Genomic DNA, 25,251 nt, shown 5'->3' with positions numbered 1-25,251 from the left:
ATAGCAGTCGGATCAGTCTGCGGGAGCGGGGAGGCAACAACCCTCCTGGCTTTGTGTATTTCAGGCTGTGGCCTTCTATAAGCTCCCTGGCGTTCCACCGTGACACATTTTCCTAGTCTGATTGTGAAGGTGGCTTTGGTAAACCTGAGGCCTGCTGGGTTAGGCTAGCAAGTTAATATCTCCTCTGGTGGGTATGAAACATTTGTCTTTATTTCCCAGATGTTGCCACCTCCCTCCAATGCTGGTGCAGCATGTCTCAAGCCAGGGAGGGAGAACCTTTTTCTCAGGGCCACATTCCCTTCTGGGTGACCTTCTGGGGGCCGCTTGCAAGTGATGGGCAGGGCCACAGGCAAAAGTGGGTGGGGGGATTGCTATAGATTTTACCTATGTACAGTAGGCTGGCTTCTACACGCCCCCCTCTATCATCCAGCTGTGGGGGGGGGGATGCAATATCAGAGTGCAAGGATACCTTCCAGCCAGGCAACAGCACACTTAAAGTGTCACCATGTCAGTTCCTTGTGGACAGTGTGGATCTGAGCTTGGCCATCTGTTGGGGATTCTTTAATTGTGATTCCTTTTTCACAGGGGTTGGGCTAGATGACCCTTGTGGAACCCTTTCAACTCTACAATTCTATTATCCTTTATGTTTACCACCCCAGGGAAACATTTGTTGATTTGTGCTTTTGGGGGGATATGTCAGCATTCACCCGGCTCTTATTTTTTTGTAGAATGTTTTATTGGTTTTATACTAAAATGGCATTGATCAACTTCAACAAAACCTGTAGTGTGTTACATGCATGCGCCCGTCACATATAAGAAGGAAAACAGAGCAAGGACGCTGTCGTTGCTTCTGTTTATGTAGCTGATGCATGGGAACCAGAATCTTGTCAAAATGACCGTGTTCAATCTGACCTTTTAACAGCCTATTAGCAAGAGCCACATCCCAAACTTCCCCTTGCCATCCCATCAGAGGCGGACTTTGGAAGGTCTTTCCATAAGAAGATAAGAAGAGCCAGTGGCCCATCTGGTTCAACAACTTGTTATCACAGTGGCCAACCAGATGCCCATTATGGGAAAACTGCAAGGAGGGCCCAAGCCCAAGGACAACAATCTCCCCTGCTGTGGTTTCCAGCAACTAGTATTCAGTGGGAGATTATCCCAAAATGGGTAGCGGTAGACAGCACTGTAGTTAGATCTTTATACTTAAAGGGAGGGTCTAGATCAGAAACTAATTACAGAAGGCCCAGAGATGGGTTTGGGTTCAATGAGTGACTATCATCATCATCATCATCATCATCATCATCATCTCATAAAATTCATACACAGATTGACTGTAAAAACCTCCAAAGCTGTTTACAAAAAAGATAATACAAAACAATTACAAATAAGAAAAAAATACGGAAATACTTTCAAAAAGTTAAAGTAGACTAAAAGCAGATGTGCATCAACTTTCTAAACATCTGGGTAGGTGCACCTAAACAAACATGTTTTTAGCAGGTGCCAATGAAGGAGCCTGCCTGATATCAATCAGTTGGGAGTTCCAAAGTGTAGCTGCTGCCACAGTAAAAGACTGAGTGGAGCAGAGTGCCTTTTAGAAACTACATCAAAAATGCTTTGTCAGGTCGCAGTAAGCTGATGGTCCTCTTAATACCCCATCCTTAACCTGAGGCCAGGTGGCTACTGGCCCTGCATGCTCCCTCTCCTCACCTTGACTCCCCTCACCTGAGAATGAAGTGAAGGCCAGCTCTCTCCCTCTCTCCCCACTTTCAGCGGCACTGGAGATGAAGCTATTTCACCGTCTGTTAACTCCCCACATTCAAACCTATCAACTGCGGGCCAGTGAGCCTTGCAGATTAAATGGAAGGTAGGAGGAGGAGGGAGAAAGGAAAATGATGGGAAAAGAAAATAGAAGAGTTCCTTAATGACTTTTCTTTAATAATTTTTTTCCTAGCAAAATTTATATGAGATGCTTCTGATGCTGTTGTCGTAAACAGGTTGGCAGCCTTGCACGTCGACCCACAAAACTTAATTGCCTACAAGGGTTTCTGCTAACCCATTGACCCACTTATCCCTGTGGGAGGCTCTTTGGTGACAAATCAGGTACCCCACATTCATTCTGATGACTCTCTGCCAGGATTTGTGTGGTCTGTTCAGTTGAATTGCCTTTGCTTTTTTTCTTTCTTTTTTTTTGATGCCACTATGTGGAACAAGCTAAGCTGGGCTTATGGCAAGTGGCCTACCCAAGGCTCCGTTTTGAGGGAGTTTCATGGTTAAGGAGAAATCTGAACCTATCTCTCCCCAGCTGCATGCCAAAACTTGACCCACTGAATCATAGCGATTCTGTCACATTTTAGTGCATCACTTGGTCCCCATCCATCACATTTCACCAAGCGTCCAGAAACTGCCTACATAGTAAGAAAATAAGGAGAACCCTGGTGTATCAGGTCCCCCATTTTGGAGGTGACAGGCACATCTGCCAACATTTGATGATAATTTGGCCTTGTCTCCTGATCCCACTAAAGCCACACACCCTTTCCCACTGCTCCCAGTGTGACTGCCTCTGCCTCTGTATATACTTGATCCTATGCTCAGACCCAACTTTTGCATTTGCATCTGCATTCCTATGGATGCCTGTGTTCAGATTTAAGGCAGATTGCAGGATCCCCAGTAAGACATGCCCCCCGCTGTCCTCATTTCCATCCTGCTGCTCACCATATGCACTCTGTCTTCTTGATTACATCATCTCCTCCCTGACCCAGCCGAACAGAATTTTTCAACTGAGTTTATTGTTCCTGTTTTGTTTTTGTTTTTTAGTTCACCCAATTTATCCTGCACCCTCCCCAAACCACAGCATCTGAATGTGTATAAGATGCATAAACACGTGGGAACCTTCAACACAGTTTTGCAGTTTACAATGATTCTCTTCAGGGACCCAGCCAGCCATGCCCACTGTCATTCCACATTTCGTCAGCATTCCATCCCCAATGAGCATGCTCAGTCTTCATTGGGTTGCTTTGTGGAAGGTTAACCCCTTTCAGTTACCCACCTCTAAACATACTGTATTTTTAGTTTCGCAAACCTGCGGCATTCAGCATGCTTCTTTTGGGTGTATAAGGATAAGCTGTTGGGAACCGAGTTTCCTGTTTAATAGAAGCAAAGAGTGATAGAATTGTAGAGTCAGAAGGGACCTCAAGGGTCATCTAGTCCAACCCCCTGCAATGTAGGAATTGCAGCTCAAAAATACCTGACAGATGGCCATCTGATCTCTGTTGAAAAACTTCCAATGACAGAGAGTCCACCACCTTCCAAGGCTGTCTGTTCTGCCATCAGACCATCAGAAAGGTCTTCCTAAAGTTTACCTGGAATCCCCCTTCTTGTCATTTGAACCCATTGTTTTGGCTCCTACCCTCTGGAGCAGCAGAATGGGATGTGGACACACATGAGCCGCTTGAAATGATCCAGCCGAGGTAGCCCTCATTTTTGCCCCCCCGCAGAATTTAGAATCAGAAAGACTGATTGCAGCTTGGGCTTCCATAAACCTTTTCTCGGCGGGGGCTGTGTACTTGCAAGGACAACCACATGGTGGAATTTAGCTCCCTGCCTGTGGGTGTGAGCCAGATCCACCTTGACGCACATAGATCTGCCTAGACTGACTGACAAGCTGCCTGCTTCCTCGCTGTGTGTTTGGCTGTGAAGCCGGCGCCTGGACTGACTGAAATGAAATGGAACACTTCCCAGACTTTCTGGGTTCGTGGGCTTTTGCAGTGTTTGAAGTGCATTGCTGAGTGAATTAAAATCCAGGCATGTCACCAGAATAGCAGCCTTTCTGGAAGGAAGGCAGGGGGGAAGAAAGCTGTTCTCCCTGGCTCAGCCAAGGCAGTATCCAACCGCTTTGACCCTCTGCCCCGGGTCAGCAAAGCATAAATCTCAGCAACTAGAGAAACCTTGAGAGCACAAGATTCAGGGGACACTGTGCTGCTCTCCCCTGCTTTCTTTAAAACCTTGTGGTTTTGGCAGCCTTCCTTCAGGATGTTGAGGTCCAGAAGCTCTCAGGGCTGGAGTGCTGGGGTCAGCACCAGGGAACAGCAGACGCTTCAGTCTACTATGCCTGGGTGCCCAGCTAATGCACAGCAATATTGTACTGTTAGAACTGTGTGTCTGGCTGTTTTAATAAGGACAGTGTCAACCAATGTTTCACACAGACAAAGCGTTTATTGAGAACATTAAAAAAATAATAATAAATGTTTAGCTGAAGCCAGAGAGGGCATATTTTGCCCCTCCACAAATCCTTTCAGAGAGGCATACAGTGGAAGGGTGTGGAACACTTTGCAATTGTGGTGTTTAAGAAATAGTTTGCATGTAGAAGGCCTAGATTCCACAAGGAAGTAAGAGGAGCTTGCTGGATCAGGTCAATGACCCACCTAGTTCAGCATCCTGTTCTCACAGTGGCCAACTGCAAGCAGAATTTGAGCACAAGAAGAATCTCTCCCCGCTGTGGTCTCCAACTGGTATTCACAAGCATTGTTGCCTCTACGGAGGTAGAACATAGTCATCATGGCTGGTAGCCACTGACAGTCTTATCCTCCATGAATTTCTCCAATCTCTTTCAAAGCCATCCAAGATGGAGGCTATTACTGCCTCCTGTGGCAGTGAGTTCCACTGCCTAACTATGCACTGCACAAAGAAGGACTTTGTTTTATCCGTCCTGAATCTTCCAACATTCAGCTTCATTGGATGTCCCCTTGTTCTACTGTTAGGAAAGAGGGAGAAAAGCTTTTTTTCTATCCACTTTCTCTATGCCAGGTGTCATTTTATAAACTCCTATCCTACTGCCTCTTACTTGCCTTTTCTCTAAAGTCCCCAATGCCACAACCTTTCTTCATAGGGGAGTTGCTCCATCTCCTTGATAATTTTGTTGGCCCTTTTTGGAACCTTCATGAACCACCCCAAACATCTCCAGGTAGGACTAGGAAGCCCTCCTCTCTGACTCTCAGGGGCATGCTGCAGGATAGTGTTGGCCAGGAGTAGCTGATGTGTTCCCTTCCAGATGTTACTGGGCCACAACTCCTACTGGCCCCAGCCAGCATGGCCAATGGTCAAATGAGAGCTGTAGTTCAATGGTCAACAATGAGAGCTGCAGTTCAACTACATCTGGATGGCAACGCTTTGCCAGCGACAAACAGCCATAATGTCATCATGCCAAATGAAGCATAGAAACATCACCAGCCAAAATCTCACCATTCAGCACAGCCAATAATAGCATGAAGAGCAAAGAAGGAATATGAAGGCAAGGACAATAAAGACACAGGAGGAAGGAAAAGGAGCCTAAATGTTGGCAAGAAGCAAAATACCGCCCATAAGCTGCTAACTATTTCTGTTTGGGGAGAGGGGGGAATCTCTGTATGTTTTCTTTGATGTAGACAAATCTGAGCACAAAATGAAATAAATTGTTTTGGTTCAGGCAAACTTTTTGATGACCCTCTAAAGCCACTCTTGAAGAGAAAAAAAATGACTTAATGGCAGGGAGATCCATTTCTGACACAACAGCTCCACTCAAAGCATCCTTGAGTTGGGATCAGAAAGACGAAACAGAGAGAACAATTGAGTCTTTTAAAAATGGGTGATGGGGATGCCTCTCTCTGTGTACTCTCCTTTTTTGTGTGTGTGTGGGGGGGTGTCCTCCCTCTTCTAAAAGGAGGGACCATGTTCATTTTCAAACGAGAAAAATGCAAAGCACTCTAAGTAAAGCTAACCTCACAATAAGCCCGCCTGAATCCTGCTGATTACAGCAATTGCCAGAAAGCTCTTTTGCCCGAATAAGTTTGCCTGATTGCCCGTCCTAATTTGTTACATGGAAAATACCTATTTTCTTGTTTAGCAGCCAAGGGTGAAAATCTTTTCTCTCTCTCTCTCCCTCTCTCCATCGTACAAGATGCTAGAAATGCAGAAGAGAGGAGGGCTGAGTTCTTTTAGCATGGCTTAACTTTATATATATATATATATATATATATATATATATATATATATATATATAATATTCTTTCTTTTTCTTTTCTTTTAAATAAATATTCCTTTATATTCAATTAGGCTGTTCTTCTAAAAAATACATAATGTTAAGTAGGGGGAGAATATTAAGTCTGTGGCTAGATGGCAAGCTGGGGTCGTAATATAAACTGAAGTGGAAATGGGGCAAGCTGAAAGACTAGGGGGTGGGGATGGGGGGGGGGAATTGACATATTTGTCCATCCCTAGCATTCATCTGGAATTCATCATGTAATACAGTTCAGCTTCAAATTTTCCTTTTAAAGTTTCTAGTCCTTATGACTTGATTGCAGCAATTATTGCCCCCTACCGGGGACTTGGAATGGATGGGTTATAGCAGGCAGAACTCACGGTGATGGTAGACTTGCCTCTTTTGGCCTCACCTTGCTTCCTAGGTTCATGTAAGGATGAAATGAAGCAAGGGAGATTAATGCTCACTTAACAGAAGAAAGCATCAGCAATAAAGAAAGAAAAGCATTTGGCTGATGGGGATTTTTAAAAATTGCTGTTCCTGTTCATTGCTTTATGTGTCTTGCGCCTTTCAAACTGCTGACTGTATATTGTGGGTGGTGGACCTGCACCCTCCAGATGTTGCTGGACTGCAACTCCCAGCATTCCTAGCTGGAAAACTGAGTCCACTCTTTGTATATATGAGACCCTGGGGACAGAGTGGATAGCTCCGTGGAGATGCGAACCCAGCGTGCGGCAACTGGGCAAAGGGCAAATTCCATGCTAGGGATCATTAGGAAAGGAATTGAAAATAAGTCTGCCAATATCATAATAGCATTATACAATTCTATGGTGCAGCCACATTTGGAATGCTGTGTGCAGTTCTTGTTGCCTTGCTTCAAAAAAAGGATGTTGTAGAGTTGGAAAAGGTTCAGAAAAGGTACAACCCAAAATGATCAAGGGGATTGAAGAAATCCCCTATGGGGGAAAGTTGCAACTTTCAGGACTTTTTAGTTTACAAAAAAAGGAGAGAAAGAGGTGACATGACGGAGGTTTGTAAAATGATACCTGGGATGGAGAAATTGGGCTTTGAAAAGCTTTTCTCTCTCTCTTATCATGCTAGAACTAAGGGTGATACAATGAAGCTGAACGTTTGGCGATTAAGGACAGGTAAAAGAAAGTATAGAAACATAGAACTGTAGAGCTGGAATCTCTAGTCATCTAGTTCAACCTCCAGCAATGCAGGAATCTCACTAAAGCCTCCATGACAGATGGCCCTTCAACTTCTGCTTAAAAACATCCAGTGAATGAGACTCCACCACCTTCAAGGGAGAACATTCCACTGCTGAACAGCTCTTCACATCGGAAAGTTCCTCCTGATGTTTAGTGTTTCTTGTAATTTGAAACCACTGGTTTGGGCCCTACCATCCATAGCAGGAGAAAACAAGTTTCCTCCCATGTGAAAGCCATTCAGGTATTTGAAGATGGCTATCATATATGCTCTTAGTCTCCTCTTTTCTAGGCTAAACATACCCAACCATTCCTCATGGTTGGTTTGCAGAACCTTGACCATCCTAGTCACCCTCCTCTGCACACGTTCCAGCTTGCCAACATCCTTCTTAAATTATTTCACCCAGAATTGGACACAGGATGCTGGACTAGATGGGCCATTGGCCTGACCCATCATACTTTTCTTAGGTTCTTCTGGATGGGCCTTGCAGGGTTTACTTGGAACTCTCACAAATGGTAGATCCTTTCCAGTTTGAGGAGAAGCACACCCTTCCATCCTTACTCTAGACCATCACCCATGATAAGGTATGGCCAGTGGCCAGCTTATTATAGCCTTTCCAGGTTGTCCAAAACAATTCTACTGACATGAAGTAGAAATGAGTTTCCTCCTTCAAAACACCGTATCAAGGTTGCTCACTCATCTCCATTAACATCACAGTTTATGGTCCCCTTGTCAGGCAGGGGAGAATGAATCTCAAGGATGGACCTAGCCAAGCAAATTGCCCAAAGCCTCCCTATTTCCTGGTAAGGCAGAATTTGGGTTGGGAAGGATTGAAGCCCCCACAGTTATCTGTTGCAGAGGATCTCATGTGACACACAAACCCGTGTGTGTGTGTGTGTGTGTGTGTGTTTGTGTGAACACACAAGAGAGAGAAAGATGGTGTGTGTTGACAGGATGTCTTTCCGAATAAAATAGCTATGTGTGGGAGTTTTCTGGTTGTCTAGGCAACACACCACTAAACTATTTGGAGACAGCAATAGGAAATCTTTAGTTCCCAATGAGCTGATTTCGCCAGCCACCTCAAGGAAAGGATGTCCTTTCCCCTTGACTGAGATGGCCACTGATATCCAATGGACCCTCACAAATAGAGAATGAGCCTTAGTTCATGCACTTACGAGGGAAGCATCAGAGCAAGGCAGAGGCTTCCGGAATTTTCCTCACTCAAATTTCTCCTTGGAATTTGTTTTTGAAAACGGGTGCATTTGGCACTCTCTGATGCCTTCAAAGAAACATAGAATCATAGAATTGTAGGCTTGGAAGGAAGCCCAAATGATCATCTAGTCCAACCCTCTGCAATGCAGGAATCACAACTGACAGTGGCCCTCCAAACTCTGCTTACAAACTTCCAATGAATGAGAGTCCGCCACCTTCTGAAGTAGTCCATTCCACTGTCAAACAGCTTTTACCCTCAGAAAGTTCTTCCCGATATTTAGTCAGAATCTCCTTTCTTGCCATTTGAATCCATTGGTTTGGGTCTCTGTTGTTTAAATGTCTGGATTTTGTATAGAACATTGTGGGTGGGTGGTTTGCACATTTCTGTCATTCTCCAGGTCTGGCATCAAGGGTTCAACATTGATGGGCATTGGTCATTGTACCCACCATTAATGAGACCACTACCAACTCCTCCTCTCCTCTGGCCCCACTGCTGGACCTCCTTGCTGCCTCTGTTGTATATGCAAATGAGCCAGGCCTGGAGTAAGGAAGCAGATCAGCTCCTTCCTTGTCTCTGAGCAAGCAGGCAGGGCATATGTAGGAAAGCGTGAGTGAAGGGTCAGGAATGAGGAAGAGGTGAGCCCATAGGAGGGCGCTCTTTAGGGCAATTTGCCCCCTCCCTTACAAAGAACCACTCCTGCAGCCTGCAGTGCATTCTTTACCTTCTACACTATCAATGGCACCAGTGAATTGCTCTTGCATTGCTATTCGACTGCATGCATAACTACATCAAGATTCCTTGTCTGTGGTGCTTTGCCCATGCGCCAGCAAAAGCTTCTCGACAAGAATTTTAATGCAGCCGTGCAGTCACATTGATAGGGTTGCATTGACTGTTAGTTGTGCTCAGAGTAGACCCATGGAAATGAATGGCCCGAGGCTAGTCATGCCCATTAATTCCAAAGGGTTTACTCGAAGAAGGATTAGCACTGGATATGATCTGCAGTGTTTGTGTGTGGGATGAAGATGAACATGAATGAACAGAGCCCAATGCTACCTGTTAATTTTGGATGTGGGTTTGCAAACTCCCATTAAACATGCATTCAGGGTCATGGGAAAAAGAAATGTATGTAGGCTTCCTTCCTTTTCTCTCCTCTCCTCTCCTCTCTGCCAGACCTCCCCACTCTTTTGACAGCCTTGGATCTTGCATGGACCTGACCTGATCTGACCTGGTGCAAACCAGCTGAATCCTGAGTCGACCCAATTTGGTTCAGGATCTGGGATTCAGCTGGATCTGCAGCACAGCTTTAGTGACGACATTGTCTAAGTGCCTACTCCTTTGCTCTGGATTGCTGCTCTGGAGAGTTGTCCTCTCCTCTCCTATTTTTGTCACTATGAACCTCTGTCTGGCCCTACCATTGTCCACACAGCCTGACCGCACCCACCACTCTGCCCGTTCCTGGAACTCCAGCACCTGGTGATTGACCTTAGCTGAGGCCTCTTAATTAGGACCAAACGTTACCTGACATCAAGGGTTGCAGGACTGGATCATCCCCTACAGTTTCTAAAAAGAGCTAAACGCATCTTTTGAGTGGGAACTGATTTTGACAAGGGCAGTCACTGCTGCAACCATAAGGGGAGACAGCTGGACCCGCCCACACACACAGTTTCCCCATTCCAAATCGTCTGCGATTTCCCCCCTCAGATTTGCTCACTATAGCAGAGGCAGGATAAAGTACATGTAGGGGTTGGTGGATGGATCAGGTTATTCTGTTTCCGCGTCAGTTTCACTTGCTTTTATTCATATATTCATTCCATCCTCTTTCAGCATCAATTGGTGAATGCCCTTGTTTTTAATGTTTGATGTTGTCACTTTTTATTATTAATATTCTGTTGGGAGCTGCCAAGAGTGGCTGGGGAAACACAGCCAGATGAGCGGGGTATAAATATATTATTGTTATTATTATTATTATTATTATTATTATTAAACAAGCAAACCACAGCAAAAAAATAACAAATCACTTTTTTGAAAAGGTCATATTTTGCCTTTAAATTAGGGATGGGGAATAAATTTGATTCAGTTCACCTTTAAAGGTAAACTTACCTAATTTACACTTAACTAACACAGTGCATGGGCTGAAATGCAGACATCCTTCAAAAATTCATACTCCTCTGAATTTTGCAATGTGGTTCTCCAGCCAAGTACAAAAATGAGTACAAAAATGCACATACTAGGGTAAAGTTTGCCTAAAAATGCATTTGTTGGGGAAAATAACATACCAAAGAGCAGCGTAGAAGAAGTTGCTTTGCAAAAAGATTTTGCATACTGTGTTAGGCAAAATGGCATACAAGCTTGTATATAGGAGGGGAAACCTAGACTAAACATAGTTATTATGAATTTCATTTACAAGCATGCATTTTAATGCGAAATGTGCATTTTTATAAGCATTTTGGTCCATTGTTTGAGCTGAAAGCTGCGTTTCAAAATTTGGAGGAGTGCAATAAATAGAAGGGATTTCTGCATTCCGATATGTGTATTAGTCCAGGAGGTGTGATTGGGGTTGTTCCATGTAAAACTTTGGACCGAACAAAGTCTTAGAGCCTCCCCAGCTACCCCATAACCCTCAACCAAAATGTAAGTTGCTGCTCAGTTGTAAAAGGAATTGCTTACGTAGTGTGGACAGGATACAGACTGCCCAGTCTGCAGACACAGAGGTTAAAACACCATGAGGGTTGAGAGAATGAAGTTATATACTTGGGGCTGTGGTGATTGTGAGCCTGGAGATGGATGCCCTGTCAGGCAACCCTGTGCCCTGGCTGTCTTCCTCTCCTGCAAGGAGAAATTTCAAATCACATTAACAGTGTTAGCCGGGGCTCAAGTCTGAGTCTGACGGGCCATTATAAATGACAGCAAGGCTGGGCATTTTTATTAAGGAAGAGCCTTGCTTTAATGCTCTCTCTGGAAACTTGCACTCTTGACTTACCCGCAGCAATGCCTGGGATTTTCCTTGCAGATCTGCAGGAGAGGAGAATGATTCCCTCTTTTGTCTTTCAATTATTGTTTCCCAGACACCATAAAAGGGGTGGCAAAGGCAGTGGGGGGGGGACTCATTGGGCCCATTTGGAGGTGTGTGTGTTTGTGTGTGTGAGTGTGTGAGAGAGAGAGTTCCAAAGCAACCCCTGACACCTCTATCAATGCCATTTAACCAAATGAACCATCTCCGCCTCTAAAAAAAGAAGCATTCTTCCTAGCACAACTAAGGACAGTAGCTGCAATACTGCCCGTTGGCTATCATCAGTGGTGGTGCTGAAGAGCCAATAGTTCCCTCCTCTGCAGAGCGTGCCAGAATTTATGGCTTGAGATTGTTATCACCTTGAAGTGCTCCCTGCCATCACTGAACCAAATAGGGTTCAGTTGCAGGACTGGGCAAATGTTGGGTGGGTGCCCCAGCAAAGTGCTCTTTTTGGGGCAACGTGATAGAAGTTAATAAAACTATGCAAGGCATAGGGAAAGTGGATAAAGGAAAGCTTTTCTTCCTCCCCCACAGCTGGTATATAACTCATTTCCAACAGTTGGTATTCAGAAGCATTGCTGCCTGTAACTCTGAATAAAGAGCATAACCGCTGTAACTGGTAGCCATTGATAGACTTCTCCTCCATGAATTTCTCCAAGCCTCTTTTAAATCCATGCAAGTTGGTGGCCACCACTGCCTCCTGGGGGATTGAGTTCCCTAGCTTAACTATGTGGGATGTGAAACACAAAAGCAGTCAAATACAACATTCCTAGAGTGAACATGTTTACACATGGGGAGGAATGTTTGTCTAGCAGGTAACTAGAAGTGGGTGTGGCCTCACCTGTGCAGGTAACAACGAAAGCACAGGGCAGGGCAGCCATCTCTCTCTTTCTCCACATGCATCAAAGAAGCAACAACTGCTTGGCCAAAGATGCCCTCTTGGCTTCCAGCCAAGAGAGGACAAAGGGACTGTTTTCTTATGGAATAGTTTCCAAGTATATGTTACTTTTCTAAGCTAAGTTTGCCTTCTGGGATCCGATTGTGAACAGAATGCGTGAGTAAACTGTTTTTTATACATTTGTAGAAGACTGTGTCGTGTTTTATCTTTTATGAAGGAATAAGGGGAAAATACCAGAACAGTTATTATAGAGGCTTTAGCGAGCCTGAGCAAACGCATCCGCTGCAAGTTTAAGAAGGGGGAATGTTACTCTGCTAAATTGTAGGACTTGTTAACACAAGTTGGAAAAGGATATAATCAGACAATATATCCTCTCCTGCATTCCTGAACATCCCCACAAACTATGTGTCATGTTAAGAAATACTTTCTTTTTCTTCTTTTTCTTTTTATCTGTCCTGTCAGGGACTGGGCAGAGGAGGAATAGTGGAGACCGCCTCCCCAATCTGACCCTTCCTGAGAAGAAGGAGACAGTTTAGAATTACAAAGGGGTTTGAGGGAGGTTACAGCTGAGGGGCAGTTGAGGGAGGTGACTGGGAAATAATGGGAGAGGAGGAAGAAGCAGCACCAGGGGAGAGACAGCTGCTAGACTCAGTGTCTTTAGAAAGCATTCCAGACCCCCCTTCTCTCCCAGAACACGGCGGGCCTTGAAAGTAGGAGAGCAAAGAGCTCAAAGGCAAAAGGCCCTTTCCAGCACTGGTAGTGATGACTCATGAGGAAGTGAGAGAGATGGAGGGGGTGGGGTTTCACTCGGAGCAATACCATTACTCCAAGAGGCTGCATTTCTAAGCCTCTCTCTGAATACTGAATAAAAAGCACTGGTAAGAACTTTCCTTGTCTCATCCATTCCTAGCAACCTACTGTGGGGGGTTTGGGTCCTCTGACATGTTCTGAATCTCCCAACATTAAGTTGCACAGGATGTCCACAAGTTCTAATGTTACGACAGAGGGCGAAAATAGGAAAAAATATTTCTCTTTTTTATTATTATTATTTTTAAAATAATATTTATTAAAGTTTTGAAAAGGTTACAAAAATATAGAAAAGAGAAAGAAAAAAAGAACAAAAAATACAAAATACACACAAAAAGAAATAAAAATAATATAAAAACAATTTTAAAAAACAACAACACGTCATCCTTTCCATATCTTAACTTTCATTTACTTGTTTCCCTGACCTCCTCACACCTCCTTTTTTATATTCTAGTTAAATTAGTAATTTCAGCAAATCCTTTCCATTTTTTCTTTTATCTTGATAATTCATCTTAATATATTATAACTTTGCATTTTCACCTAATAACACTCAATTTTCAATTAAATAATTTATCTTAAAAAACCTAACCTGTTAATTAAGTCAGCAAATCCTTCCATCTTTCACTACTATATTCTGTCATCCAATTTGCCTTAATTTATTTTAACCTTATCTTACCATAAAATACCTTAAAGCTTATTTGTACACAACTCCATATTATTTCTACTAAAGCCAAATAGTTTCCTTCCAACGTTTTTCCTAATATTCATTAATTTTACACTAATTTCCAAAATAAAACTTTAAAAATTTTCTTCCAATCTTCATCCAGCATCTCTTTTTCCTGGTCTCGGGTTATTGTCCTTTTCTTCTGGTCCATCAACCTGGTAATCTTATGTCCGAGGCTCTTAAGTCTCTTCCATGTCCCTTCTGCAGATCTTCTTCTTGTTTATACTTGCACTTTACCTTCTTTTCTGTTGATCTCTTTCTTAGTTTCTTTCCTTTCTCATTGAAGAGTAGATCTCGGGGATGTTCCAACTCGAAAATGTCTCCATCTTTCCTCAAGAAATCAGCCCATTCCTCATAGTTCCATTCCCTACAGTCAACAGCGTAGTCCAGAGGGTATTTAAAGACATGCTTCATGGACCCTCCAAACTTAAGGGCCCCCACAACTCCAGATCCCCCCTGGCCCCGCTCCAGGTTCAACCTTCAACAACAACGACTTATGCTCCTGTGGGGCCTCAGACTTCTCCATTTGTATTGCTTGAAGTTCAACAACAACTTCCTCCCCTGTCTTCTGCATTTGCACTTGCTCCATCAAATCAGGTTCTTGAGTTGGCTCCTGAGCAATTCCTGTATAAATATTCACTGTTTGTCCAAAATTTTTAACTGCAACAGTCATCAAATCCATCTTCTCAGGAAAAAATATTTCTCTATCCACTTTCTTGATGCCATGTATCATTTTATAAACCTCTATCATGTGACCTCTTACACACCTTTTTTCTAAACTAAAAAAGTCCTGAACTTTTCCTCATAGGGGATTCACTCCACCCCCTTGATAATTTTGGGTTGCCTTTTTCTGAACCTTTCCCAACTCTATACAGTGGTACCTCTGGTTACGAACTTAATTTGTTCTGGAGGTCCGTTCTTAACCTGAAACCATTCTTAACTTAAGGTACCACTTTAGCTAATGGGGCCTCCCACTGCCACGCAATTTCTGTTCTCATCCTGAGGTAAAGTGTTTAACCCGAGGTACTACTTCTGGGTTAGCGGATTCTGTAACCTGAAGTGTTTGTAACCTGAGGTGTTTGTAACCCGAGGTACCACTGTAATATCCTTTTTTGAGGTAAGCCAACAAGAACTGCACACAGTATTCCAACTGTGGCTGCACCATAGAATTGTATAACAGTATTATGATACTGGCAGTTCTAGGTTCAGTCCCTTTCCTATAGACCACTAGCATGAGAATCACAGCTGGGGGAAATGCAGTTGTGCTCACATCCTGCTTCTGGTCTTCCCATTGGGGCATCTGGTTGGCCACTGGGAGAATAGGATGCTGGAGTGGATGGGTTGCTTCTTCTTGCATTCTCATGTTCATACTTCTGCAGAGAGACTAGTTGGATCTTGTTGACCTTTCACTGCCCAGCAGATGTGGCCAAGACTGGCCGAGTTTCCAGGATAGGATTTTGCAGTCTCACAGAGCTGTGTCAGGCCCTTGAGGACCCAGAGCCATTCTGAACAGTTTGCGTGATCATGCCAGATCTGATTGTGCATCATGCCCAGTCAGCAAGACATAATGCAGCCATTCTGTCCCTTCTCTCTTCCATCTCTATTTCATTTCATTAAAAAAGTAAGTTTTATAGCCTACTGGATGTGCTGGATGGAAGGAAAAATACAAGGGCTTATCTCAGGGCTGCTAAATTGCAATCCTGGGCAGTGAGTCAACCTGGTTATTGCTGAGAGGAACAATGGAAGGGATTGATGGCTATTAGATGTAAATCGAACCTCTGCATTGAAGGGCAGTATATCTCTGAGCAGTAAATGCTGTGGGCCCACAAAGCAAGGCTGGTTGTGGGTGGCGATGGCAAAGTGACTTTCCCTGCCTTCCCTTCCCATAGTCCAGTGTTTTTCAGAAGAAAATAAGAGCCCTTACTGGACCATCTAGTCCAGTATCCTGTTCTCACAGTGGCTAACCACATGCCTGTGGGAAGTCTACAAGCAGGGCCTGAGGACAAAGAGCACTGTCAACTCCTGGGGCTTCCAGGGTAATGGGAAGCAGGGTTAGATTCACCGATATTCAGATTTTGCCCATGTATCCAATTCTGAATGTGGCATTTGAAAAATGCAAAATGCTTGTGCATGTCATCTATCAATGCTACTGCATGTCAACTGTCAAATAGCAAATATGGAATTCATTAGGGGCTACCACCCCTTCTCATAGTGCTTGCCAACCTCGCCTACCCGCCACCAGCCCACCAACCCCCTTGCCAACCCCCACCTCTCTCTTTACACCCAAATCTCAAAGCCCCTCACAACTCCTTCAGGCACTCCCCCATATCCCATCACAGCTACTCTGTGTACCTCCATCCCTGCTCTAATTAAATCTCGGCTGTTGTTTAAAACCCAGTTTTATATCCTGACTTCTCCTTTGCTCCCCCACCACACCTTGGCCATGCAACTCCCAAGACTGTGATGAAGCACTACAAATCCTCCATCAGAGGCTGCCCTCTGAATTCATGCAAATCCAGGATTATGACACAGCCTGATGACAGTCATATCTATCTATCTATCTATCTATCTATCTATCTATCTATCTATCATCTATCTATCTATCTATCTATCTATCTATCATCTATCTATATAGTGGTACCTCAGGTTACGAACTTAATTCGTTCCAGAAGTCTGTTCTTAACCCAAAACCGTTCTTACCATTCTTAACCTAAGGTACCATTTTAGCTAATGGGGCCTCCTGCTGCCACCGCACTGCTGCTGCACGATTTCTGTTCTCATCCTGAGGTAAAGTTCTTAACCTTAGGTACTACTTACGGGTTAGCGGAGTTTGTAACCCGAAGTGTTTGTAATCTGAAGCGTTTGTAACCCAAGGTACCACTCTCTCATATATACAGTATATATATATGAAGAAATGTCATCTGTTCAATATTGTGGGCATCAACTAGATATATTTTGGGAAAACATTTTGGCAAATGTGGGTAGGGAGACCTTTAAGGTGTCTGAGGAGGCGTTCCAGCTCTGGAAACAAAAGTGCTCATTAACCCAAAACGTTGAGCCAATTTGCACATTTGGGATAACAGTATGGTCCAGTCCTGCCTGGACTCCACTCTTGCTGACTCAACCACATAAAATGTCACATTTAAAGGGCAACCTGTGTTGAAATCCAACAAATCTTTACCACCCAAAGGTTTGTGTGCCAGGGAAGAAATTTCAAAGCTAGCCCACTCTCTGATTTGTTAGCCACTCATGTGAGATAAGGTTTCAGAGACAAGCAAAACTGCCAGATCCATGAGCAACAGTCTGGAGAGTTTCAGTGTGTCATCCTGCAACACTCCCCTTGAATGAACTCTGTTGACTTTTCTGTTTATTTGTTTGTTTGCTTCTTTCTAACACAGCTCTGTGTCTATCTGCAGGTCAGGTTATCCTGTACGAAGCCATGCTTGGATTTTAATAGCCATGTTCCGACTTGCCATGGATTTCACCTCTTGTGAATCTTTGGGCCACGGTCATAGGCCCTTGCAAAGATCGGGTCACCGTGACCGACATGGATTCTGGCATAGTCCTTTGTGGAGTCTTAGATCCGGGCAGCAGGCCAGGAGTTATGGGCTTCCGGGGAACCATGCTTTCCCCTATTTGGAACGGTCTAATGGACAGCTGGCCAGTACGTATCATTCCAAACGTCTACACAAAGCCACGGACCTCCTCTGGGAAAATGGGCACCCTGAGCACTTTGTGCCCGCCAGATCAGACCCTTCTCTGGCAGACGGGAGTACAGCATACCAGACTTACTTGAGGAGGAGGAAAAGGTACCTCCGGGCAATTGGCAAGCCCACTCCAGAGACCGAGGTGATTGTCTGGGGGTCCACAAGCCCTTTGGAAACCCTGGAGAGCTTCTCGGGAATTTATGGCAGTGCCACCACCATCTCTGTTTTGCGACACAAGACCACCACCCTCTCCACCACCACCACCACCACGATCACCACCACAACTGCAGCTTCCACAACGGTTCAGCCAGAAGGACCTGGCCCCGGAATTGGCACACCCAAGAACAACCCCGGTGTGATTAGCACAATGGTACCACCTGCCACTTCTGATGGGAACAGAAAAGAGGTTGGTGCCCCTCCGCCCAAGATCCCAGGAGACACTTCAGGTATATTTATAGATTGTTTTTAGATCTGTATGTATTTGCTTGCACGTGTGCAAATGTTGCGTTTCATTTCCAGTTGTTGACCCAAGCAGGAAAACAAACAAACACACTGGGTGTCTATTGTGATTGGGTGAAGGGGCATACTACGTAACAGAAATGCAACGCACACGTACCACTAATTCATAGAACATGATATCAGAGTGGTTCACAACAATTTCATATAAAACCATGCAATAAAAGCCATATGAAAAAAGTTAAAATCTGGAATTAGGAAACTATTGTGGAAAGCTGTATTATCAATTGCCTGTATGCAGCCTGATAGAATAGAAAGGTTTTCAGCAAGTATTTAAAAGTTGGCACAGAAGGAGCTTTCTGAATCGTCTGTTTGCAAAGCATTACATCATATTGGGCAAATGACACCAAAGGCTCGATATCTTGTTGTTAGTATTGAGACTGAAATGGGACAGAATTAACTGCTTAGACCACCTGTGTAGTCCACCTGATCCTCATCACCCCTCTGCCATTTTGTAACCCATTATAGAAAACCCACAGTGTGGTTTCCTTAATGCCAAAATAATTTTCTTGAACACAGTTGCATGCTGGTAAGTTACTTAGGACTGTCCTATCATTAGGCAGTTGCCTCAGACGGCAGATACTGGGGGGTGGGGCAGGGGGCAGTGTTGGAGAGATGGTGGAAGAAAGGTGCCTATGTATCAGTTGACCAACCCCTGCTCCCTCTAAACTTCCTTGTTGACTTCCAGTGTGGTGGAGGATAATGCTGGCAGTGTTGAAGGAAGATTCAGCTCCCAGTCTGGTCAGCTTTTGCACCTGAGGCGAAGGAGGCAACTCTCTAGCCTTTTGCTTCAAGCAGCAAAAAGACATAGTCTTTCCCCTGAGCCCTCTAATGACCTGGACATAAGAGCACAATAAGAGCCTGCTGGATCAAGATAATGGCCCATCTAGTACACAGTGGCCACTCAGATACCTATGATGGGAAGCCTGCAAGCAGGATTCAAGCATAAGATCACTCTCCCCATTCTGTGGCTTCCAGAAACTGGTATTCAGAAGCATTACTGCCTCTGACGGTGGAGGCAGAGCATTGCCATCAAGGTTAGTAGCCCCTGATAGTCCTCTCCTCCATGAATTTGTCTACTCCCCTTTCTAAGCCATCCAAGTTGGTAGCCACCACTGCGTCTTGTGGCAGGGAGTTCCGTAGTTTAACTATGTGTTGTGTGAAGAAGGGTTTACTTTTGTCTGCCTTGATTCTTTCAACATTTACAGTGGTGCCTTGCAAGACGAAAAGAATCCGTTCCGCGAGTCTCTTCGTCTTGCGGTTTTTTCGTCTTGCGAAGCAACCCTATTAGCGGCTTAGCGGATTAGCGCTATTAGCGGCTTAGCGGCTATTAGCGGCAAAGCGGCAAAGCAGCAAAGCGGCTAAGCGGCTTAGAAAAAGGGGGGAAAGCGAAAAAAATCGCAAGACTCGCAAAACGTTTTCGTCTTGCGAAGCAAGCCCATAGAGAAATTCATCTTGCGAAGCGCCTCAAAAAACGGAAAACCCTTTCGTCTAGCGGGTTTTTCGTCTTGCAAGGCATTCGTCTTGCGGGGCACCACTGTAGTTTCACTGGATGTCCACGAGTTCTAATGTCTTATGAGAGAAGGGGGGAAACCCTACCCCTTTCTCCTTCCACTTTTTCCATGCCATGCATGCATACTTTTATAAACTTCTATCATGGACCCCTTCTTGGGAGTAGTTTTCTCGTAAAGATACAAACGAACAAAAGGATTACAGTTGAAAACGGAATGAAATGAGTTTCAAGGAAAATGTTCAGCCACTGAGCAAACTGGAACTCCCTCCTTCCCTCCCTCTGATCCTTCATTTTTATGTGTGGTACTCACTGGGGGTTTAAAGGGGGTTTGTCTGTAAGCTCAGTAAATCCACACGTGGGAGCCCTGTAATCGAATCTAAGCGCCATGCTCATTCCTCATAGCGCAACGCACCGATTCCGTTTGCTCAGCAGCTGGAAGTGGACTTTCCATTTATTGCAAATTATGTTTGCTATTACAGAAGTTTAGACTGGAAGGCCCTTTGCCACACATGAAGTAAATTAAATCGCAGAGAATGTTGGTTGTGACTCGTAGAGCCCAGAAAGATGCTTCTCTTTAATAAAAGGGAAAGAGAGGAATTGTTGGAATTTACAGTATAATCTATACGCAGATTAATTTCTCTAATGGACCCATCTTCTAGGGAGAAATAGATATTAACTTATTCCTTTCCCTGAATACTGAACTAGGCATTAGAAGGAGTGTTTGGTAGGCTGCTGAAACGAAAAGGAAAAGCAGCAGTCTTGCATCTGCTCTTTAGCCAGTGCAGCGACCTCCAGATTTAGACTACAATTCCCAACAGGCCTAGCCAGCATAAGTTAAGGATCAGAGACAATGGGAGCTGTACACCACAATATCAGAAGGTTGCTGTGTTGACTACTCATGGTGTGGCACTATCAACCTGGAGTGCTATGTCCAGTTCTGGGCACCACAGTCCAAAGGATATTGGGATAGCTCAGTTGGTAGAGCATGAGACTCTTAATCTCAAGGTTGTGGGTTCGAGCCTCACCTTCGGCAAAGAATCCTGCATTGCAAGGGGGTTGGCCTAGATGACCCACATGGTCCCTTCCAACTCTACAATTCTATGATTCTATGACAAGCTGGAAGGTGTTCAGAGGAGGGTGACTGGGTTGATCAAGAACGGCTATGAAGAATGGCTGAGGGAGTTGGGTATGCTCAGCTTGGAGGAAAGAAGACTGAGAGGTGATGTGATAGCCATCTTCAAATACTCAAAGGGCTGTCTGTCACAGCCTGTCCCAGATAAGGAAGGCACATGCTTGTTAGTTACCTCTTTATTGGCAAGAGAAACACTGATAGCAGCTTCCTCCATGCTCCGGATAGGCATGCACACATGCACACATGCTTCTAGGTAAAGGTAAAGGGACCCCTGGCCATTAGGTTCAGTCACGAACGAGTCTGGGGTTGCTGCGCTCATCTCGCTTTATTGGCCGAGGGAGCCGGTGTACAGCTTCTGGGTCATGTGGCCAGCATGACTAAGTCACTTCTGGCGAACCAAAGCAGTACACGGAAACGCCATTTACCTTCCCGCCAGAGTGGTACCTATTTATCTGCTTGCACTTTGACGTGCTTTCGGACTGCTAGGTTGGCAGGAGCAGGGACCGAGCAATGGGAGCTCACCCTGTCATGGGGATTCGAACCGCCGACCTTCTGATCAGCAAGTCCTAGGCTCTGTGGTTTAACCCACAGTGCCACCCGTGTCCCCATGCTTCTAGGAAGCTGTCCACAAATCTGGGCCCTTTGGAGCAGTTGCAGCAACAGGGAAAACCTTCCCTTTTGCCGGTTTATATACATTTCCCTGACAGGTCACCCACCCACAAGCTGCAACTTCTGCATGGAAGGTGCCACTGCCCTTCCCACTTCAAGCCCCTCCTGGTTTTAGGAGATGCTGGGTGGGGGAGCTTTGTGGGGAGTCTACTGACCTGTCTTTTGGCTAAACAGCCTCTTCTTCTTCTGGCACACCTTCCTCTCTCTCGGTCTGCCCTGACTCTCCCTCCCCTGACTCCTGCCTTGCAGGCAAAAACGTCACATGCCATAAATCACTTCTCCCTTCTTCTGGGTCAATCTGCTGGTCCTCTGCCTGCGCCACACACCCTTCAGAGCCTGCCACTCCCTGACGCCAACACATGGAAGATGGAGCAAGTTTATTTTCTGCTGCTCTGGAGGGTAGGACCCAAACCAATGGGTTCAAATGACAGGAAAAGGGATTCTGACTGAACACGAGGAAGAACTTTCTGATGGTGAGAGCCATTCAACAGTGGAACAGACTCCTTCAGGAAGTGGTGGCCTCTACCTCACTGGAGGTTTGCAAACAGAGGTTTGGATGGCCATCTATCAGGGCTTCTTTAGCTGTGATTTATGCATTGCTTGGGGTCAGACTAGATTGCCCTTGGGGGAACCTTCCAGAACCACAATTCTGTGATTCTACCATTCTATTATCCTAAATGCCTGATGGCAACATGGTTAAGGATGCATCTGGAATTTATCCAAATTTATTTCTAGACTCGGGAACTCTAAAGTACATCATTTTGCTTGCCGCGTCTCCTGATAGCAGCCTTGTGGCTCCAAGGTGAATAATGTCTTGTTCCAGCTTGAGTCAGGCAGGAGGAGGTAGCAATCAATCTTTGGAATTTTATTCACTGGTTGGTTTTCATTTATGAATTGCTTCCTATGCGATTTAAGAAACAAAAACAGCAGAAATGAAAACCTACACAAAAGCACTTCATACATAAAAGCAATTAAAACAATTTCACATGTGGAAAAGCAATTCCATGGATGAAAACAATTTCAAATTTCATACAGACTGGGGTTTTTTATATTTTATATATTTTTTTAAAAAACCCCGAATACCTCTCTACTTGAGAGCCTGGTTGAAAAAGGAACACTTTCAATCAGCACTGGAAAGACTACAAAGCCTGTCTGATAGCGGGAGAGGGGGAGAGAGAGAAAGACAGAGTTTTGGTGGTTAGGTGCTGCTACACATAATGCTTGATTCCAATATTATATGGATGGACTTTTGATGAGATTATATCTGTGCAGTGTTTGTTTGGGTAGTTAAGAAGAGCGAAGAACCAGTGTGGTGTAGATGGAATAAAAATGGGAGACCTGGGTTCAAATCCCTGTTGTGAAGATAACCCAGTAATCTTGAGCCAGCCAGTCACCACTTCTCAGCCTCAATGTTTCTCACCTATTCATTTAATCCACACAACAACCCTGTGAGGCAGGTTAGGCCGAGAGGCAGTGACTGGCCCAAGGTCACCCAGCTTCATGGCCAAGTGTAAAACTGAAGCTGGGTCTCTTGGGTCCTAGTCCAGTACTCTAACCACTACACCTCCCTCTCTCTCTCTCTCTCTCTCTCTCTCTCTCTCTCTCTCTCTTGCATCCTGCCTTAAAACTCGCATGCATTTTGCACATGCTTTTCTCCTTATGTGTTCATTTTGCATTATAGAATCCACTCCCGTAGGTTTATATTCCGTAATATACACCATTTCTTTGGGCACTACACATTGTTATATATACTTTTTAAGGAGGAGGACTGTGCAGAAGCGGGAGCTAACTCCTAACCCTAACTCTTGCCTTTGGCACCTGATATATGTGTTTCGAGGACCCACCCTGTCTTTGTGAATGTAATATGCTTCAATTGTTTTTAATTCTCAGTTTTAAATTGTTGTTCCTACCCTGCGACCTGCTGGTGACAGGTGGGTAATAATCATAGCTGTCAATGTTTTCCTTTTTTTAAGGGAAATTCCCTTATTCCAAATAGGATTCCTTGCAAAAAAAGGAAAAAGTTGACAGCTATGGTAATAATAATTGCAGATATGAAGAGGTGTGAATTTTGAAGGGTGCTGTGCATAGTTAAACTATGGAACTCACTACTGTAGGGGGTTCATAATTTTTTGTTTTGTTTTGTTCATATGGAGGCTCAGAAAATGCAAATCAGGTAGCTTTGCATTAAATTATGAAATAATTTCTATCTCATTCACTATCTGACCCTTACAGGATAATCATCTTACTTAGAGTGGTTTGCTACAAAAAGGCAAGGGGTCACAGACTGGGAGGTCCCCGCCTCCTATGCTATTTGTAGCTGAAAGCTGGAGATTAGGTGAGGAGGGACAGAGGGGATGTGTGCCCATTCACCCTTCATAGACATCTTGCTACCAATTCACTTACTGATTCAGTCGTTGCTCCTGCCCCAACACCCTCCGGGAGGTGCCTCCACTTCCAAGGATGTGAAGCAGGCTTTCTGGAGCTCTGTTGCTATTGGCAACAGAGTTCGACATGTGTTTGAAGTGGAGCAAGTTCCGCCCCCACACGCTGATACTGAGAGAGCATCGCTCTGTTGTGGGGAATGAACAGGAAAGGGCATGTATTTCAGGATCTTCCCCTGGAGGGGAGAGTGTTGCTAGGCATTATCCCTGACTTTGAGAAAAATTGCAAGGTTTTTTCCCCCCTCCCTCTTTTCTTTTTTCTTTTCAAAAACCCAATAACAACTTTCTTTTTATAAAACTTTACGAGAGCTCCTCTTGATCAATAATACATGATGTATATAATCTTGGCTTCAGTACACAATGTTACATCTTGTTAGACATTATATCGTGTTACAGCGCACTTGCGTGCCATAAAAGAAGGCCGATGTCTCATAGAAGCACACAATTGGACACTCTTGGAAACCCAAAGCAATAATGTAGAGAGGAAGCTTTCCACTGTGTCCCTGGTTGAATCAGGGTTCTGGGCAAACTTCCTTACACTCAGCCTTTGTTGTGGGCAGTAAATGGTGAGCCAGTTCGATATAGCAGCTAGGGTGTTGGTCTGCAATCTGGGAGACCAGAGTTCAAATCTCCCGACTTGACAGTGAAGCTCCACTGGGTGACCTGGATTCACGGTTGCTGCGTCTCAGCCTAACCTACCTCATAGGGTTGTTGTGAGGGATTGAATGGAGAGGCAGGAGAACCGTGCATGCAGCCTTGAACTCATTGGAGAAAGAAGCTGGTCTATAAATGCCATAAGTAAATAAAATAATAAAATTGTGTCTTCTTCAACTGGTAGGGTGGGCTCATCCCTTAGACAAGGCTGCCTTGTGTCTCTGCATGAGTTGCTGGTTTACTATGAGAAGAGGATGCTGGTCAAGATGGGCCACTGGCCTGATCCAGCAGGGTTCTTGTGATTCTGTAAAATGTGTGCAATTTAAATGCATTTTCTTTCGTTGCCATTTCATTTGGAAATAAGCCTACAATAAAATGCAAGTGAGATGGTATGGAATTAAGCTGAACCATACATTTTTAGTAGTGGGGATGGGATGGACAGTGTACAGGAAGCTCAAGCCGGAATGAGATTGCACCCTCTGCACTGAGGGGTGGGTGGAATTACTCTGAATCAAAAGCGCTGGCAAAGTGGTCCCCAGCGACACTCAGAAACAACTTTTAAGGGCTTTCAAAACCCTTCCTCAAAGAAGATGAGGTGAGCTTGAAGTCTTCCTCATACCTTCTCCTTTGCAAGTGGAAAAAACGGCTTGGGAAATGCATGCGAATTCATCAGGAATAAGATGGGAGGGCTATGCAAATTGAGCCCGAGATGTGATGTGTAATCTACCATGCATCTTCCTGTGGT

At 44.6% G+C, this 25,251-nt stretch overlaps 1 protein-coding gene across 5 annotated transcripts in view; it reads left to right on the top strand.

The window, feature by feature from the left end:
* AJAP1 (adherens junctions associated protein 1) overlaps window positions 1–25,251 on the top strand; it is a 120,683-nt gene that overhangs the window by 32,084 nt on the left and 63,348 nt on the right. For all 5 annotated transcript variants that reach the window (XR_014158757.1, XR_014158758.1, XM_081871205.1 and 2 more), the window contains exon 2: window positions 17,291–18,027. Coding sequence is in view for 3 of the 5 variants with exons in the window: in XM_081871205.1 (XP_081727331.1) it covers window positions 17,291–18,027 (737 nt within the window). In the remaining 2 variants the exon portion in view is untranslated. The remainder of the gene's footprint in view (window positions 1–17,290; window positions 18,028–25,251) is intronic.

The sequence above is a fragment of the Podarcis erhardii genome (genome assembly GCF_964252035.2).
Source record: "Podarcis erhardii genome assembly, chromosome: 7".
Classification (NCBI taxonomy): domain Eukaryota; kingdom Metazoa; phylum Chordata; class Lepidosauria; order Squamata; family Lacertidae; genus Podarcis; species Podarcis erhardii.
This window is presented reverse-complemented; position numbering and strand designations above follow the sequence as displayed.